Genomic DNA, 20278 nt, shown 5'->3' on the forward strand with positions numbered 1-20278 from the left:
TTAAATAGTTGCAGTAAGTTATTATATTATCTCTACTGATAGTTTATTTGTGCAATGTCTAGATTTTGAATTAGATGATTAGGATGATAGTGAGTTGGTTAGAAACTTCCTCAATTTTGTTTCATCATGGTAATCCTCACTGATCTGTAGATTTGGTAACTTGTGACGGAAGAAATAGGATGCTTAGCGGAGTCAATCTTTTGCTTTGATCATCTTGTTTTGAGATATAGCTTTAGTTTGTAGTACCCTGGATTTGTCTTTTTGAGGGACAAACTTATTAGTTGAGCTGGTTTTTTCTCATCGACTGATAATGATGTTATTTTCACCACCAATTGTGTTAATCTTGCTGTTGCTCTGAATCTTATATCGGATATAATTTGTTTTTTTTTTTTACTTTAGAAATTTATCCTCTTTTTCACAAGCAGTGAAAGTAAAGTGTTTTATAGTGAAATATGGGTAATGTAGAGAGGGTGTTTAGTAATCGCGGTAACATTTCACTAACTTGGTCCTAAGCAAAAGCACTCGGACGTCCTCAATAGTTTAACATTTTCTACTTAAACATCCGTAACAAAACTACTCACTTCGCTGATTTTGTGACTTGTTGGATGAAAAGTGTGTACTGATCAAAACGGGTTGTCAAACTTGTGATGTGGGACAATGAATTGGGTCGCATGGGATTTTCCAAAAAAAAAAACTTTATATAAATTAGGGAATAGAAAATAGAGTACAAGTCTGATGTTAAGTCTCTGTCTTGTGGTTGAAGACAACATAGGAGATGAGAGTGAGTCAGAGAGAGCATTAAAGGAGAGGGACAGCGGAAATTGGAAACAACATGAGGAGATAGAGGCACTGAAACTTGAATTTAGAGATTGAAACTGAGAGAGAGAAGAAGAAGAAGAAGACTTTGGGCAAAATGGTCAAGAAACAGTTAGCAAAATGTAAGAAGGATAGACAAAATCCTAAGATTCCGAGTTACCAAAAGTGATGAGTCTCCTAGAAACAACCTTACTAGTCTCAACTCATTGCACTTTCACTCTCAGTCTCATTTCAAACCTAAATTCCAAAAACTGCATTGTGTTTTGTGGTTGATTCAATAAATCCCATTTAAAGAGACAACTACACATGAGACAAAGAGGAATTTCTCTCTCAACTTCATTTGTTTTTTTTTCTAACTTGCAAACCAATCTACTACCCACACCACCTCATTTATTACATTTCCCTTCTTCGATCTAATATCTATCTGTGCAACGTGGCTTTCCATTTTGACATGTTCATTGTAACACCGTACATAATCTTCACCAATGGTCAGATTTATATATATTAGCTTTTGTCATTCTATTGTTCATCCTAGTTTAATATTGCAATAACCCATATATCTTATCATGCACGTTATACGGATTTGTAAAAAGTAGAATATGACTGAGCTTATGTGTTGCGTTTATGGGTTAATAAATGTATTTTTGATTAACTTGTTGATAAAAATCTCTATCCTAATGAAACTTTCAGAATGTGGCATGTATCACGTTGATATTATATGCATGTCACCTAGGAATATATACTTATATTTTAATCAATGCTTTTATACAATGGAACCGGATTTTAATCACATTAGAACTCGCCGACAAAAATAGTTGTCACTAGAACTCCATCATCACAATACATATATATTATACTCTTTCCGTTTTACAAATATAGATTTTTTAGTGTTTTCACACATATTAAATAAACACATTAAATCACTATAATAAATGTATCATTTTTTTCTATAATTTCCAATTTTCAATAATTTTAACCAATAGTAATTTAATAAAGTCAATTAATCTTTTTGAAAATCATATTTTTTCATAAAAAATACAAAAAGTCTATTTTTATGAAACAATTTTTTTTAAAAAATATTTAACTTAATGAAACGGAGAGAGTATATATTATTTATTTTCTTTTTTCTAAAATGTAGTTAGGAATGTGATTAATAGAAAGAATGAGAATCATTTACTACTCACAGCTGATCGAAACGACGAAGATTCCAATTATTAGAAAATGAGATGGAGACGTACATAAGAGGAATTAAGTATAGTGCATTTTAGCATATAATTAACCGAAGTATTTTCACATGAAATATTCAAAATTTGCCTTAGTAATTAGCAATGCCTATCTCTCTTACTCTCTATCTATATAAACTCACACACACCCACTCACATATATCTCCTATCATTCATCGTCTCTCTCTGTATTTCTCAGAACTAAAATCTCTCTATATGACAAAAATTCCCAACATGACGACACTCAACCAGCTGTTTGATCTGCCGGGGCAGGTTTGCCATGTCCAGTGTGGTTTTTGCACCACTATTTTGCTGGTACACCTTAGCTTCTTCTCTCTCTTTTTGGTTATATGCAGATTTGATGAATATAAATGTTTAACAGGTGAGTGTACCGTTCACGAGCCTGTCAATGGTGGTGACTGTGAGATGTGGGCATTGCACAAGCCTTCTCTCTGTTAATTTGATGAAGGCTTCCTTCATTCCTCTTCATCTCCTCACGTCTCTCTCTCATATGGATGAGGTTACCCCCATAACATATCTATTATTTATGCATAGTCCTGGGTATCTACATTTATATATACATCGATCACTCTTATTAATTTTGGTTTTATCTTTGTGTAGAAGGGGAACGAGGAGGTTGCAGCTACAACAGATGGTGGTGTGGAAGAAGAAGCGTGGAAGGTGAATCAGGAGAAGGAGAACAGTCCAGCGACTTTGGTTACATCTTCAGACAGTGAAGATGAAGATAGAGATGTTTCTCGTGTTTACCAAGTTGTCAACAAACGTACGTTGTGTGTATATATATATATAGTTTGATCTTGTCAGCTTCTGTTCATTTCTCTTATAATTGGTATTTTTGAGTTGTGAGTAGCACCTGAGAAACGACAACGAGCTCCTTCCGCTTACAATTGCTTCATCAAGTAAGAAATCGTTCCAAGAAACTATGCTCATTAATTTATATAAATTACAAATGTATGTATGCATTTTCACAAATTTGTAAAATAGTTTCCTTTTGGGGGTTAAATTGGGGCAGGGAAGAGATCAGGAGGTTAAAGGCTCAGAATCCAAGCATGGCTCACAAAGAAGCTTTCAGCTTAGCTGCCAAAAATGTACTTAAAAGTTTACTTAAACTTTAAACTTAAGGAGAATAAGAACCCTAGTTTAGTTTAGTTTAGTTTTTCATCTTTTATTCAGCTTAAAGGAGAGATCTATCTGATAATTCTTTTGTGATTTCAATTTGTTTTATTTGGGGATGGTGAAGTGGGCCAATTTCCCTCCAGTGCAAAACAGGAGAGCTGCCTCGGATCAATGTTTTTGCGAAGATGACAACAATGCACTACTATCATGCAACGCTCTCGGGGTAATTTCAGAAATTAATTGTGTTTTTACGACATGTTATATATATTTTTAGAATCAATAATCATATACTTGACAAATAAACCACCATATAGGTTAGCAGACTATAAAATGTCATTTCTAAAGCAAACCATCTAAGCATTAACTAGATCCAAATAGCATCACTCTCAGTAAAACTTTCAGAACCCTAGCTAGAGTATTTATTAAAACAGAAAACATATTTATTTATACTAATTATTAGAGTGAATTCAAGGAAAAGGGAAATATGATTCATTGATCCTCAACTACTGCAATGTGTGAAATTAATGACCTAGACCCTTTTATAGTATTGAAGCTTACACTGCACACAGTTTACTTTTAAAGAAACACATTCAACTACTTAAAGCATTACAGCTGAATATGTATGTTTTCAATTAATTTAACTTGAGTTTAATTCAATGCTGAAATTAATGTTTGGAATGCAGGACCATGACGAGAGCAATAATGGATTCCGAGAGAGAAAGGCCCAAAGGCATTCCATTTGGGGAAAATCTCCATTTGATTAATAACAATTTGGCAAATGAAATGTGATGGTGACTATCTTCTTCTATCTAGGGTTTGATTTTGTTGTTTTTAAGGTTCTTGTTGTTGGAGAGAGAAGGGAGGGTAAGGATCTGAAACTTACGTAAGCTTTGGGTATTCGAGGAGAGTCTTACGAATGATCAGCGAGATCAGTATTTTTGTACTTCTTAGCTTTGAACTTAATTTAAAGAGACACTGACTCTATATCAAATCCTACTTTTGCATTCATGACTACGTTATGTTTTAACATTCCATGAAACACTCGAGGAATCTTTGTTAAGCTGTCATTATTAGATACTTCTTCATTTCACTTAGTATGCTTTTGTACATTGGGGAAAACAAGACAAATACTTCTAATAAATCATAAATTCAAATGAATGTTTACGAAATATACATTAGATTGGTATAAACATGAATATCATGAAACAAACAGAAAGTAGGAATATTTGAAATTCTTAAATTACACCAAGAGAGAGAGATGAGAGATGAGAGAGGATTCTCTCTTTTCTTTCTTTTCTTTCTCTCCCAACCGTTCATCTTTCTACTTGAAAAATCCACCGCCGATTCTCGTTACGGTGGCCGACGGAGGGTCTCCACCCGTCGGTCGCCACCCCCAATCGCTCCTGAGTCCAACTTCATCCCCTCTCTAATCTCGATTTCTCCATATCCTCTTTGTTTTTCTTTTCTGGTTCTTCGTCGGTTTGCGGCAGGGCGAACCAAAACGGTATATGAGTGTGTCCTCGGTCTTCCTAGAGTGATGACGAGGATGTGGATAGTCGGATCTGAGCAGGAGGCGCCGTCTAGGTGGTAGATCTAGGGTTTGATTTGTTAATGCAGATGAGGAAGTACTTCACCAAGTACGTCAGCAACCAACGCACACCAGTGACACCAAAAGCTTGATCACCCATGCACACACATAGCTCATCACGAGCTACACACGATGGATAACTCCACCACACAAAGCGCCAGCTCAAACGCCACCAAACTAAGTCAACATCAGACTCCATCAGACAATGCTTCAGAATGTCCTTCGACACCAAGCAGTACCACACACCAATGAAACCTCTCTCTCTCTTCTCTGAGGTCTGACTTTCTCATAAGGCACGTCCCTCCTTATATAGCAGACCAGATCTTGCTCTCCACCTCTTCAACTTGCTCTCCAAATCTTCCAAATACACTTAAGACAACTATCCATTTTCTTTAATGGAAAACTTCATCTTAAAGTAACTCCCTTTTGCTTTATGGAAAATGTCCATATGTCTTCAAACATATATCCTCTTTCCTTTTCCAAGCTCAGAAAGTCCACGCAATCAAAAAACTCGAACTCCCATTCAGCTCCATCTTCATGATGCACGTCTGTACTACTTCATGTAGTACTTCACGAACTGATACAGAACATCTCAGCAAATTGCATCTTTATGATTTTGAGCGGATCTGGGTCAGTTTCTCTCTTGGAGGGTCCGCTGGAGTGGCTGAGCGTCGCTGCCTCCTATGTCTCTCTCCGTCTCCTCTTCCGGCTGCTAATGGTAAGAACTTCCCTCTCTCGTTCCGAGTTAAAAAGACTATATCGAAGCTTATTGTCGGGGACTTCTTTCTGGTTTGGTTCTTCGACAATCACCATGGCGCATAGTTAGGGTTTAGATATGTCTGGGGTTTGTGTCGACTCAGAGCTTTCGTGACGTTACTCTGCTATGTTCCTACTCCAATCGATGGATCTTTTCTCCTCTTCCGTCTGCTGATAGGAGCTTCTTGTTCCACCGCTTCTCAAGCTTCAGAAGGTTGGTAGCCGCTGTCCCCTGCCTCTCTTGATGTTCTGTAACCGGTCACTTTTTGTGCTCTGCTCGCGGGATGGGACCGGAATTCAGCCGTATAAACCTCCGCTTTCCATCTGCCAGTAATCCACCTGCGTTTCATCTGATGGTTCCTCCTCATCGGTTTGGATTCTCAGGAGTGCAGCTTGTCGTCTTCTTGAGCTAGCAGCGTCTGGAGTGGACTTCACTGGTTAGGAATGGCTGGACCAGGACTTGCCGACCCTGCTTCGCCTGTTCCACCATTGGAGTCGCCCTCTGGACGGTCTGCGGTCCCTCAGACTGTTCTCCGGTTGTGATCTCTTTGGACTCGTGTGGTTTTGATGCAGGTCTCGGCATCAATCTACTCGTTATGGTCTGATGTTAACTTAAAGGGTTGTCGATAGAATCATGATGTTAGTCGAGCTTTAATCACATCCATATGGCTGGGATTGAAACTTTGTTTGTCTTAGTGAGTTCTTTTTAGTTTTTTTTTTGTGGTTTTCTAAGACACATTTGCTTTGAGTAGCGACTTAGATACTGTAGGTTTTGATTCTTCAAGCTGAATGTATCTTTCTGCATCATTATTGATTTAATGAAAATTCACATACTTAACAAAAAAAAAAAAAATGAAACAAACAGAAAAGTCAATATTCATGAGTAAGTCTATTAGTCTTACTCGGCTAGCTTCATCTTAGATATACATGATGTTTTTTTGTTTTTTTTTTTGTTCACCAGATATACATGATGTTTGAACATGCTATTTTTATAACAATAAGAAAACCCAAGTCAAAGTCAAGTCCGATTTTATCGCTTATTTACGAAAAATATGGTACGTACTCTCCTCATGTTTATACGGAAGGCTGATACTTGGCCAATCTTACAATCATACGTTTTGGATTCCGGGATTCAAACCCGCTACTTCAGTTTTGTATAATTGTATAAAAACTATTTGTAAGAGCAACCTCAATGGTTACAACTTCATATTGAGTATCCAAACCATAAAGTAATTTTATTTATAATACTGTTTTTATTGATGAATTAAATTTTAAACTTAAAAACACAAACAATTGATCTATAGTTGACAACTGTCCATTGAGTTCCAAAAGCGAGTCATAAACATTGTGAAAGAAGAAACTTCATCTGACACATTCTTTATTCTGCTATATTTTTAGTAATATAATTTTAGCATACTCAAGACCTCTTGGTTGGAGGTGCTCTAAGAACCGTCTATGTGGATCCACATTTCAGCACACACTCTCAAGACTTAGTATTGAGGGTACCCCGATGGTACAAGTGAGTTTTACTGTTTTCTCCATTCTATCGCTCATTTATCTTCTAACAATTCGATCAGATAATCATTTTCTTATTAATATGTATTGTATTGTCGGTAAAATTAGCTTATTAGTTCATCTTACTTTGAATACTTTCATTCATTTTCTTATTAATATGTATTGTATTGTCGGTAAAATTAGTATATTTTCTTGGGTATTTGAGAATATTTTTAGCAGAACTAAGTGGTGGTACATTGGTAATTTGATGATAATTTTTTTAGGATTCAACATGTATCCATAGTTGTCTTGAGTTTGATTCTTGTTACGAACTAAATTATCATTACTTGACATACAGTCTAGACATGTCTAGACATAGACTATGACCCAAATGATTAATATGGTGGATTGTACCTATCCGTCCATTTCATGACATTAGTTGGAGTATTAACTCGAATCAGACAGTGTGGTATATTTTATAACACAAAGTATATTCTTCTTAAGGTTGATCGGATCAGCTAATATGGTATATAAAATAGCCAAAAACTCTCTCTCTTTTCCTGCGTTTTCTTCCTCCACCTCCCACAAGTAAAACCGTAGCCACTTCTGCTTCAGCCAACGGTGGTTGGCCTCCTGCCGCCGCCGTCGGCTGCCTTTTGTGTCTTCCTCCCTTTCCTTTCACTTTCTCACTTTCCTGTTTTCCCCGTGAAACTTATTAAACCCTGTTTTTTCGCCTTCGCCTTCTCGTCGGTTTGAAACGGCTGCATTGTTGTCTAGGGTGAGGTTGGAGCGTCGGTTTGTAGGTCGGTGGGAAGGTTCTGGCTGGTGGTTCGATGGTGATTAGGTTTCAGATCTGGGTCAGATCTAGGATTTCCGACGGATCCGTGGCAGCGATCCTTTCAACCAGAGGGTGTCCTCAGTGGAGGAGCATACTTCTTATGTGGTGGTGCGGAGTCGCTATCTGTGCTGCAAAGACTCCCACTAGATCGGCAAGGTTGTGGCACGCGTCCGAGCCTTTATCCAGAGTCTCCGATTTGTATCGGGCCGAGAAGTCTACTTATTGTGCATCCATGGAGGTCTCAAAGGGCGTTTGTGGTTTGTTTGTTTTGTTTTGTTTTGTAGGATATCAACGTTGGGGTAGCAATGAAACTGTAGGAGTGGAGACGGTTTTGAGGATGGGCCTTTCTCCGTGGCTCGCGTCAAAAAAGTTTGTTTCAACTTAGTGATTCCGATGGGAAAGACATAATAGACAACATTTACAGGGTGATCTAGTTTTGTTTTGTGGGTGACTTGTTCTCTTGATTCCCATTGTCTTGTACTTGTATTTTTTCAGTAGTTTTTATTTGTTTGCTGCTACTAGTTCTTTTTGTAATTTATGTCACAAATCATAAATGATAATAAAGTTTTAACATGTTTACCAAAGAAAAAGGTATATAAAAGAAAAATGATATTTTTAGTAGGACTGAATAAGGTTTTCTTCTTTATGATAGTTATAACATAAAAGGATTAACAAATTTTCAAAAGATACTTATGATTTTTTTTCAATATACAAACTTTTGAGTGTATTAAATAAATATTTTATATTAACAAAGCATCTATGTAAACAAGTTGTATATGCTTGCACGTTTCCCTCAAATAATAAGAGGGGCAATTTCGTGTATATATCCACCCCATCGGTAGGTGGGTCCTGTTGGCAAAGCGGCTCAACAACGCTATTATGTTGCCGGAATCGCAACCTCTTTTTAAAAAAATACCTATTTTTAATCTATCCTCCAATAATAACACGCCACGTAATCCTCTCTGTCACCGATTGAATAAGGACGACAGAAGCTGTCGGAGACGTTTCATTCCCCCGACGCTTAGTGGCAATCTCGTAGATACATTCGTAATCGGTGGGCGTTCCATTCATGCGTGCGCTTATAATAAAAAGTCCACCGCGAAAGAACCCAAAAACTCAACTCATCTCATAATTATTCTCTCGGAAGAAGAAACCAAAACCCATTTTTGTTACCTCTTCCCTCAATCCATAAGTCAAAAAACAAAAAGCTTTTGAGAACTGGTAAAGCTCTTCCCTTTTTTTTTTTTTTTTTTTTTTTTTTTTTGTATTAATGATCAATCAGAGAATTTGATTTAGGTACTGCTTATCGCATCTTTGCTGGTTCTGTGGTTAGATATGTTTTTGAGAATTTGATTGATTTTGTATGTGTTTATTTATTTTTCTACTTTATGAAGGTTGGAGGAGATGGGCTCTGAAGGACCAAAAGCTGTTACGATTCACGTGACTGGTTTCAAGAGGTTTCTTGGTGTTTCCGAGAACCCTACTGAGAAAATCGCTAATAATCTGAAATCGTATGTGGAGAAACGAGGGTTGCCTTCTTGGTTGAGTCTTGGTAGCTGCACTGTTCTTGAGACTGCTGGGGAAGGTGCAAAGTCTCAGCTTTATCAGGTTTTGGAGTCCAGTGTTGCTGTCTCTGGAGATAAGAACAGCAACGGAACTGTTGTTTGGGTAAGAGAACTCTTGTTAATTTCTTGATGATTGCCGATCATTCCTTGAAGTCATCAACTTAAACAAATTTGATGACTGTAGACTGTGGTTCAAGTGTGATTGTGCTTTGTATTGACTTTTTCTATTCATGGCTCTTGATTGTTGCTTACTCTTAGTTGAAAGCTCCCCTTGTGTTAACGCCTTGTGCTTCTAACTAGATGTGTGTTTGGAGCTCAAGATTGTTAAGGTCTCTCACAAAAGTTTATATTTTGAATTATAACTTGGAAATGAAAAAAGGTTGTTTTAGTATTGTGATTAAGTGTTCTTCTGATGGTTTAAAGACATGCATCTTCTCTTGGTTGTTGTTGTTGTGCTGCTTCAGCTTCATCTTGGAGTGAATAGCGGAGCGGAAAAATTCGCAATTGAAAGACAAGCAGTGAACGAAGCTCATTTCCGTTGCCCTGATCAATTAGGCTGGCAACCACAGGTACAACGATTCACATACCATTAACTACTAAGAAACATATTCAAATCCAACAAGATACTAACTGATTACATTTCTTCACCACAGAGGATTCCCATAGTTTTTGATGATGGAAGCATTTTAAAGGCCAAAGAGGTATATAAAATCATACACACACTTCAACCACAAGACTCACCTTTTTCTTTCTTGCAACATTCTAATGTGTTTTTTTTTTTTTTTTTTGGTGTCGTTTCAGACAACATGTTCAACAGAGTCGATTTTCAAGCTACTGCAGAACAAAGGCTTCAACGTTGTTCAATCAGACGACGCTGGACGTTTTGTGTGCAACTATGTCTACTATCACTCTCTGAGATTCGCTGAGCAAAAGGGACACAAGTCACTCTTCGTCCACGTTCCTTTGTTCTCCAAAATTGATGAAGATACTCAGATGCAGTTCGTGCTCTCTCTCTTGGAGGCAATTGCAGCTACTTGCTAGTGTACTATGCCAATGTGTAAGTATAATATATATCCCATCTACGAAGCATTGTGTTCTTTTGTTGGGGAGAGGGAGGGGGAGTGTGGTGGCATTGTAGCTTGTGATAAAATAAAAAATGACTATTGCTTTTGGTTCTGAAACTTTCTGGGTCATGTAAAGCACACGATTAGGAAAGAATGAGCCTCTTTTGTGATCGTCTCTGTAATAAATAAATAATCTTAATTCAAAAATGTCAAAGTTTGGATTTTTATGTTATTTCTTGTTTTTGCTGCCCATTATACAAATTTTTATCATTTATTCTTATTATATTACTCACTCCGTTTTTTAATATAAATCGTTTTAAAATTGTGCACATAGATTAAAAAATCATTAATTTTTTATATTTTCTAAACAAAAACATCATTAATTATTTACCTAGACACAAATCAACCAATAATAAAATAGAAGGTATATTATCATTGCGTCATATAACATTAAGTGTTAATATATTTTACATAGAAAACCGAAAACTTCATATAATTTAGAACATAAAAATTTCTTTAAAAAGAGTTATATTAAAAAACGGAGAGAGTATAAACTAGAGTTTGAAGTGCGGGTATTTTTTATTTTATAAATTATAAATATATGATTTACATATTAATTTTGAACAAAAGAAAATAATTTACATAGTAGTGTTATATATTGTGTAACTCTTTAACGTTATAATTTTTTTATTGAGTATTTTTATTTGACATGATTAATATATAATGATTTTTTTATACATTTTACTTTGTTATTGATTGTTATTACATATTAAAATATTTCGATTTGTTATAACAAATTCATAATATGAAATAATCAAATAGATAGCCTCGTTCATAATATTTTTTTTGGGACAAATAATATGTCTTTTTTAATTTTTACAGTTTGTGTATAATATATTTTTAAAATTATTTTAGTTATGCTATAGAAATTATATTTTAAGGATAATTTATATTTTTATGTTGTATTTTAAAAGTATACCTTAGTAACTATCACTTTAGTATATTACATGATTCGATTAGTAAATTTTATAAATAATAGCATCTATCGTATTATTTAAGTAAAATTTATCGATATAGAATAATTTTTGGATGTTATGGTATTCAGTTTTCTGATTTCTTTGTTACGAAATAAAGATTTTAAAATATTAAAATATTTTAATTTTAGAATATATTTTTTTTTGTGTTGGATTTCGAAAATATTCTTTAACATCAATGGTTTTATCTTTTGTATTAATTTGGAATATTATTATTTCAAGTTTAGAATATGTATTTTCAAAATTGTATATTTGGTCAAGAGAAATTAGTAAAATTATATAACTTTTTGAGTTTGGAAGATTATATGACTTATTTTTTTTCATTGCTAAACTAATGGATTATTGTATAAAAGTTTTTTTGAAATTCTTGGTAAGATTCATTATATCTTTCTCAACAGGTTTTATTATAATTAAAAATCAATACTATCCTCTCCATATTAAAAAAAAACATTACAACATTTTAACTATGACACATGTCATCACTAGAATGTTCTTAGTTTCTCTAAGAAAAATATATTAATCCACTAAACATATATTATATAATTCTCATTAAACTAACCATAAAATTAATTAACAATCTATAATTAATACTTTATATTTTTTACTTAAATAAAAACTACGGAATTATCAAAAACGAATATAAAATATATTTGATAACTAGTGATTTTAAAAGTCAAGATTTGATAACAATTTACATATCCTCCCTTATTTTCTGTTTAATTATATTATTAAAATAAATTATACAATCATGTTAATCATATAATAAATAAATTAGTTTATAAATTATTAAAAATATTAATTGTTTAAATTTTTAAATCTCCCACACTAAAAGTTTTGTTATTAATGGTTTAATTTTTTTCAATAAAAAATATAAAAGATCATAAAATACTATGATTAGAAAGTTTCATTTAATAGATAGTCATATTAAAAATATACTATATGTATATGTTAATATTATTTATATTTAATTACATGCAATACAAAATAGAGAAAATCATTGTTTAAATTTATTTACCAAAATGATTGTAAATAAAAAAAATGTTATTTCTTTATTATATGTACTAGATTTTGATCCGCGCTTTCAAAGCGCGAACATTTTCTACTGATAATTTTGATAAAATATGCATGAATTCATAACTTATTATAAAAAAAAAAGTTGTTTTAAGTTTCAAGCAGTGCCTTCATATCCCGCCTAGATCTGTTGTCGAACAAAAATCCCCGACGATTCGTATATAATCCGTATATAGCATATGTTAACATATATAATTTGTGTATATTATAAATTTTCTAAATTTATATGAAGGTTTGTATAAATATACATATATAAGAATCAAAATAATATAATTTTTTTGTTTAGACCTGTGTTCCATTAATTTAAAATGATTTTTAATGTCTTAAGCATGTATATAGTTTTTAATGACAAAAATATGTTTGACAATATTTTTCTTCAAATATAATTTTTTTCTCACAAATTCTCCAAAATTTTCTTGATGTGTTTAGTTAAAGGATTTTATACAAATTAATAGATTTTGTATTGAGATATTTTTTTACATATTCTGGTATTTCTAACATATTTATAATAATAATTATGCATACTAAATTTTTATTTTCAAACATTGTAAAATTAATAATTTTTATTATTATTTTTTTTAAAAAAAATATATATAGTGTTTAGTTTAGTGTTATCAAAAACTTTAAATTGGAAACTATATTATATAAAAAGTTATAGTGAATATGTTTTTAAAAAATTGCTGTAAATCATTTTTAGGATAATAAATATAGTGTTAAGTTTTAAAAAGGAAACAATAAAAGAGAGAAAATTTAATTAATTTAATTGGATTTTAAGTTTTGGGATATTTTCTAAATTAATTGGTTCATATTAATTAGTTAAGATATGCATAAATTTAGGAGTGAAATTGTCTTGTAAGTAACTCTAAAAATTAAGGGCAAAATTCTATTAGGTATTTTGCTTTAATAGTCTAGATTTTTGTCAATTCAAATATACTAGATCCTTTCTCCGCGCTACGCGCGGCTAATATATTTAAATTTGTTACATTTATCATTTTTATTTGTATGTGAATTTTTGTATATTAAATTATATATAACTAATTTTTAAATTTGATTTTTTAATATCTTTATTTTGAAGTAAGTATTTCTATTATATATAACACAATTAACTAATAAAATATGAAGAATCAAGTCCGAGATTTTAGAGTTATGTAAAAAAATGTAATTATGTATAGAACATAAATTATATTAGTTTAAAAGATCGGAATCTAATCTCGAATAAATTCACGAAAAGAAAAAGTACTACAATAACCTACTTAAAATATAAAACCCCATTTTCAATAAAAAAACATACATAATAATATTTTTTTACGTGTAATAGTTAAAAACTGACAATTGAATATCGATCTAGAATATTATTTTAAAATATCTAATGGTAAAATATTAATTGTAAATTTGTAATAAACAAATTTTGAATTTTGTAATATTACATGAATTAGAAGTATTTAAAATCTAAAATCTGTTTTAATAATATAATATATTTTTTATTCATTTATTATTTTAACGTTACATAATATTGCTTTTGTTTTATTTGTATATTATTTTTTTAATAATTTAGTTTCTTTTTAAGTAATTTTAAAATTATCAAGAATATAATATATTTAAAATTATTTATTTAAATGTATCCAAATATGATGTCTCATTTTTATGTGTGTTTGCGTTGAGCATATTTACTTTGTAGTTTGTTTATTTAATAACACATTGTTTCGGGCCGTTTTATGGTTTTAATAAATGTGTTGTCATTTCATTTTTATTACTAATAACATGATTTTTTAGTGATCAGTGATAATGTATTTTTAGCGTTATGTATTATATTTTATCGTATATTTTCTAACTCTTCATGCTGACATTTTTTTTAGAATCATTTTAACTAGATAATAGGTTTAAAGATGTAAATAAAACTGTGTATATTGTAAATTTAGACTTTTTAGTGTAACTAAGCACTATCAATTATGAAAATTATATTATGATTTTATTTTACTAAATATTTTTTTCTGTGTATATATTTTGTTTTATTTTGTATTTTTACAATTTTATTGCATTATTCTTTAATTGCAGAGAATTGCTATTTCCGATTTTTGTTTCATATACCTTAAAAGTCTTCGGTTGATTTTTGTTTGTTTTCTTTCTCCAATTACAATGTACAGTTCGACCGTTTCTTTTTTTTTGGATCAAACTACTAATATCATCAGATAAAAAAGCTTAAACTCCAAGAATGAAGTGAGTATTTGTGCTAGAGAAAACTGATTTAGCCTTTAATATAGTGAGATACTATAATATTAGAAGGTATGTAAACTCTTTTCTGTTGTCCTACGTTGGACATAATTAAGTTGTTGTCAATTGATTCTATATTAGTGATAACTGGAAATACATCTTTATGGCTTCCTTACACCTTCCTTAACTGATTTACGGTTAGACCATTTCTAATATACTGAGAGTAACATAATATTAGATGTTGATTATCTCCTTCCAATTAGGAATGCACAAAATGAGAGAAATTCAAAGTGTGACCACTTTATAATTTTGTCATCATATCTATATAGAGTTAGTTTATAGATTACTCTTTCTGTTTCAAAATGTAATCAATTTTAATTAAAATCTGTAATATTTAAAAGTTATCACTTTATAAAACTGTCATTTAACATATAATTTAATCAATTACACAGTAATTTACATAATTTATTTAATTGTCCACGCGATATCCAATAAATATAAAGTTACATTGAAATATAAAAACAATTTATGTAGTGAAACAAAAAAATACTTTTAAACCATTATATTATAAAACAAAAGGAATATTCAAATTATATTGAAACATTAGAATAGTAAAAATCAGAAAAGCTGAAATCTCAACGTCGATCATTTACGTCGGCCATGCCTTAGACCATCTCCAATGTATTCCTCTGTTTTTTTTCTCTAAAATAGAGGAATTTCATAATAGAGATGGATTTGTCTCCGACGTATTTTTCTATTTTCTCTCCTAAAAAAGAATATTCTTGATATATTCTTTTCTAAGTTTACAAATAATATTTTTTATTTGTGAAAGTTGAAAACAGCCCAATTTATTTTAGTATTTTATAAAATTATGATATTATTTACACTAAATATTTCTTTACAAACTATTATGTAAATAAAAATATATAATTATATTTATATAAATAATATATTTTAGTAAAAAAATATTTTCGGTTATAATTGTTTAAGTAAAAAGTTAAAGAATCATTTTGTAAAAACAAATAGAGGAGGTGACATGACAAAAATATAGTTTCTCATTGGCCGATTATTTTCGCCTACGTGGACACTCTATCTGAGGCTTATATCCTTGAGTTTTAATTAAAAAGTTATTACTTTAGAAAATTGTCATTTAATATATAAATTTAATCTATAAATTTAATCAATTACATAGTAATTTACCTAATCTAATTGGCCACACGATATCCAATAAGTATAAAGTTACATTGAAATATAAAAACAATTTATGTAGTGAAACAAAAAATACCTTTAAATCATTATATTATAAAGCAAAGTGAATATTCAAATTATATTGAAACATTAGAATAGTAAGAATCAGAAAAGCTGAAATCTCAACGTCGATTATTTACGTCGGCCATGCCTTAGACCATCAACAATGTATTCTTCTATTTTTTTCTCTAAAATAGAGGAATTTCATAATAGAGATGAATTTATCTCCGATGTATTTTTCTATTTTCTCTCCTGAAAAATAATATTCTTGATATATTCTTTTCTAAGTTTACAAATAATACTTTTTATTTGTGAAAGTTGAAAACCAGTCCAATTTATTTTAGTATTTTATAAAATTATGATACTATTTAAACTAAATATTTCTTTACAAACTATTATGTAAATAAAAATATAATTATATTTATATAAATAATATATTTCAATAAAAAATATTTTCGGTTATAATTGTTTAAGTAAAAAGTTAAAGGATCATTTTGTAAAAACAAAAGAGGAGGTGACATGACAAAAATATAGTTTCTCATTGACCGATTATTTTCGCCTACGTGGACACTCTATCTAAGGCTTATATCCTCCTTTTATTACTTGTTTGATACATAACATTTAATAGTTTTCAATTATTCAATATATAATTATTAATTTGTTTCATAATATGTAAAAAACGTTAAACAAATAATAATAGTAAAAATAATGTGTATATCAAATGTTCATCTAGCACAAGGTGCGAATCTTAAACTGGTTAAAATATAAGGAAAACTATGGACCTTTGAACCCAACTTGTTTGTAGATAGATTTAAAAAAAAAAAAAAACTATACACTATACTATCAAAGTCAGAGTAAGAAACATCTCCATGTTCTTACTCACGGCACAAACGTAATGCAAACCCGACTAGATTACTGTAAAGATCGAGCCTAAAGGACAACTAAAAGCTTTATGAGTTTTCCTTTGGGGATTAAGATTTGATGTCCAAGAAACTAATATATGGTAATTATGTTTAACATGAACTTTGATCCCGTGAATATTAAAACCGAAGGAAAGTAACAACAACGACAAATGATAAAGTAAACCCAAGAGCAACTCCATTTAAAAGATCTAGGGCAATGTCACTATCACTGTAGTCAGTCTCACTGGTACTTGGTCGTCTTTCGTCTGGTGTACCTGCTTGACATTGAGTCCAGTTGTAACAAAAAAAAAGTCGTTTCCCTCGTAGCTCGAATCCGGAAATGTTTGAAAGTGACCACCAGAAGGGATTCTCCCAGAGAGACTATTGTTAGCGACGCTGAACATGGACAAGAACGTTAGTTTCTGCAGAGACTCCGGGATTGAACCGGAAAAACGGTTATTGGACAAATCAAGAACCTCCAAGGTTGTCATTTCCGAAAGCGAGCTAGGGATTGTTCCTGATAATCTGTTTCCATTCAGATTAGCAACATGGAGTTTCTTCAGTTTTCCAAGATCCTCCCAAATGGGTCCAGAAAGATTGTTTTGGCTGAGTTGTAACGTTGGTGGTAGCCTGAAAAAGTGTTTGGATTGCAGAGATCTTGCATCCGAAATGTCTCGGCTTGAGAGATTGGGAAATCTAGAGACGGCTCTCCCGTGAGCGAGTTTCGTGACAAATCCAAGTAGAAAAGATTATCGAAACCACCGGTATAGCTCCGGTTAAACTATTCCACGAGAGATCCAACAGCTCTAGATTGGTGCTCTTGCTCAACCATCTTGACATTGAACCAGTAAGCCTAGAGTTTGCTACAACAAGCACCTTGAGCATCTTGAAATGAAGACGCGGGTCGTCAGGCAACATCTCTCCACGGAAATTCAAAGTGAGAATCAGAGTTGTCAGGTTCTTGCAGTGCTGAAGGATGTGAAGCGTCTATGAAATCCTTGAAGCTCTCAGGGGCCTGCCCGTAAAAGTGGTATCGCCCTAGGTTGACGTAATGCAGGTGTCTGCAAGACGGTAGATACTCCGGAAAAGAGCTATTGAACTTATTAGTCCCCAGATCGAGCGAGGCCAAGTTAGTCATCACAGCACAGTTCAGATACAAAGGACCACTCAGCGAGTTGTTCCCCAGGTTAAGCAAGATCAAACTCTGTGAATTTGCCAGCGACTTAGCTAGGGATCCCTCCGCTGAATCTGTTAGACTTAGCCATTAGATACTCTAACTCGTGCAGTGTGTCGAACACATCAGGTATTTCGCCGGAGAATCTATTCGATGAGATGTCCAGATGAACGAGGCTGGAGAGGTTACCGAGAGCAGGACCGAGTGAACCAGAGAGACCCTTCTCTTGAATCTCCAAAAGGTTCAACCTTTGAAGCTGAAAGAGATCTTCAGGTATATTACCAGTGAGTTCGGCGCATTTCTCGAACCCATATGGAATATCTCCGGAAAAACTGTTAGACTCGAGTCTGATCAGCCTGACCTCGGTGGAGTTTTGGCAAAAGTTAAATTTATCAGTAAGGGAAGATTCAATCTCTTAGGGACTTGGCCTGTCAGTTCATTAGAGCTCAAATCTAGAGTTTCTAGGTTTGCGAGATTGAAAATAGATCGAGGGATGGAGCCAAAGATGAAATTGCGCGAGAGATTAAGAACTCTAAGCTGATGCAGCCGCCCAAGAGATTCAGACAACTTACCGGACAATCTTTTTGTTCACAAGCTTCAGCTTGGACCTTGGTGATTCTCAGAGTCTTCTTGTCCGGATCGTTTAAGTGAAGCGAAGAAGAGCATGTGATCCCCTCCCATTCACAGCAATCTCCAGTAGAATTGAAGTCCCAACCATCTGGTTTGGAGTCGAGCTCGTTGATGAAGTCACGCAAGGCCTCCAGTTCACGTGGATGGCACGTAAGGTTCTGAGAGTTTGATGAGTAGAAGCGGAGCTCTATGACAACAACTAGGATCATCACCCACCAAAGTTCGTTTTTCGTTGACTGATAGATTTGAGTTTTGTATTCCTGATACGGTTATGGTTGGTTTAAAATCAGAATTGTCTGCTCTAACAAACTAACCAGCACAAATGTTGTGTTCTCATCACACTTTTGATTTAGTCAACCGGAATGTACCATTGGGAATGAAACTAAGCGCAAATTAAACAACACACTGTTTTTTTATTCATCAAGGCATAACCGCCTTCTATGTTTGAAGTTACATTCATCTAGGACTAAGTATTTTTATCAGGTAAATTTGATTCGATTCGTTATCCGTTTTTATTCTATACAAAAAAAATTCTGAATATTCGTAAATTTTTGGAGCAAAATAAATACTAAAACTCAGTATCCGCTAAAAACAAAACAAATCATAAATACTAAAATTTTAATAGGCGTATATCCGCTCCGCTCCTAAAAATATATAAATACACGTGTATCTAGATTAAATGTATAAGTTTATAATTATTATTTTAACATACAATTTATATATTATATTCATATTATTACTTATAAAAGTACTAAATCAATAAAGGAAATTTCACTACCTTTTTATATATCATATAAAAAATATTTTTCAAAACAAATTTTTATCACTTTTTTCTAAATTGTTTGTATTAAACTAAGATATCCATAAATAGTAGTAAATATCCGTAAATATGCACATATTATTGAATATCTAATTTTCTGAATATCCATATTTACTTGAGAAAGTAATCTAAAATTAAACTAATTTTAATATTTTTAGAAAAATCTATATAAATATATAGTCTCTTTAAAATCACAATTTAACAATTTATATGTATATACATTTTATATAAGTATAAGCAAATCATTTTACTGTTTGTTATATATTCACAATGGATATATATATATATATATTTTAAAACTTCAATATCTTTTAATGATATTTAGTAAAATTCTATTTAAAACTACATTTAAATTCCATGAAAGATATTTTATATACACCAAATAATATAACTAAAACAATATGAAAAGCGAATTTTGAAAAATTAACTAATGTATATATAAATTAATAATATTGAAAATATAATATTTAATTAATTTATAGTGTTATTAATTTATAAAAAGTTTATTTCTTAGATTTTTATATTAAGAGTATGTTTTAAAAATAAAATTGGATATATTAGTTGACAAAAAAAGTATTAATAAATCTTCAGACTTAAAAAAAAATTTCTAGTCACTAGACTGGGAGCTTTTTCAACCCAATCATATAATTTTAAGTCTTAAATTACTCTCTAGAAAGTAAGAAAAATAAAATATATGCAATAAGTAA

At 31.9% G+C, this 20278-nt stretch overlaps 2 protein-coding genes and 1 pseudogene across 3 annotated transcripts; 2 read left to right on the forward strand and 1 right to left on the reverse strand.

The window, feature by feature from the left end:
- The first annotated feature begins 1951 nt into the window (after window positions 1-1951).
- Window positions 1952-4182, forward strand: LOC106400355 (axial regulator YABBY 4). Its single transcript, XM_013840727.3, has 7 exons — window positions 1952-2354; window positions 2422-2559; window positions 2661-2823; window positions 2911-2959; window positions 3073-3148; window positions 3301-3399; window positions 3860-4182. The coding sequence occupies exons 1-7, from the start codon at window positions 2145-2147 to the stop codon at window positions 3938-3940; spliced, it is 816 nt and encodes a 271-aa protein (XP_013696181.2). The 5' UTR covers window positions 1952-2144; the 3' UTR covers window positions 3941-4182.
- A 4671-nt stretch (window positions 4183-8853) lies between these two features.
- LOC106402193 (pyrrolidone-carboxylate peptidase) lies at window positions 8854-10713 on the forward strand. Of its 2 annotated transcripts, none has more exons than XM_013842876.3 (5): window positions 8854-9073; window positions 9247-9520; window positions 9882-9986; window positions 10071-10118; window positions 10219-10713. In XM_013842876.3, the coding sequence occupies exons 2-5, from the start codon at window positions 9257-9259 to the stop codon at window positions 10456-10458; spliced, it is 657 nt and encodes a 218-aa protein (XP_013698330.2). In that variant the 5' UTR covers window positions 8854-9073; window positions 9247-9256; the 3' UTR covers window positions 10459-10713. The 2 variants fall into 2 exon arrangements, with proteins under 2 accessions (XP_013698330.2, XP_013698331.2); XM_013842877.3 differs by having other exon boundaries at window positions 8911-9148.
- A 5887-nt stretch (window positions 10714-16600) lies between these two features.
- LOC106399999 lies at window positions 16601-20208 on the reverse strand (annotated as a pseudogene).
- Window positions 20209-20278: the final 70 nt, after the last annotated feature.

This window comes from Brassica napus, chromosome C5, assembly GCF_020379485.1.
Source record: "Brassica napus cultivar Da-Ae chromosome C5, Da-Ae, whole genome shotgun sequence".
In the NCBI taxonomy this organism is placed as follows: Eukaryota; Viridiplantae; Streptophyta; class Magnoliopsida; order Brassicales; family Brassicaceae; genus Brassica; species Brassica napus.

What these genes read in the sequence shown, in the direction of transcription:
- LOC106400355 (XM_013840727.3), top strand. Translation starts at nt 2,145, where the DNA reads ATGCCTATCTCTCTTACTCTCTATCTATATAAACTCACACACACCCAC. An exon ending in TTTGCACCACTATTTTGCTG is followed by an intron (nt 2,355 to 2,421) that starts GTACACCTTAGC and finishes AATGTTTAACAG; the next exon opens with GTGAGTGTACCGTTCACGAG. An exon ending in CTCTCTCTCATATGGATGAG is followed by an intron (nt 2,560 to 2,660) that starts GTTACCCCCATA and finishes ATCTTTGTGTAG; the next exon opens with AAGGGGAACGAGGAGGTTGC.
- LOC106402193 (XM_013842876.3), top strand. Translation starts at nt 9,257, where the DNA reads ATGGGCTCTGAAGGACCAAAAGCTGTTACGATTCACGTGACTGGTTTC. An exon ending in GCAACGGAACTGTTGTTTGG is followed by an intron (nt 9,521 to 9,881) that starts GTAAGAGAACTC and finishes GTGCTGCTTCAG; the next exon opens with CTTCATCTTGGAGTGAATAG. An exon ending in GCATTTTAAAGGCCAAAGAG is followed by an intron (nt 10,119 to 10,218) that starts GTATATAAAATC and finishes GTGTCGTTTCAG; the next exon opens with ACAACATGTTCAACAGAGTC.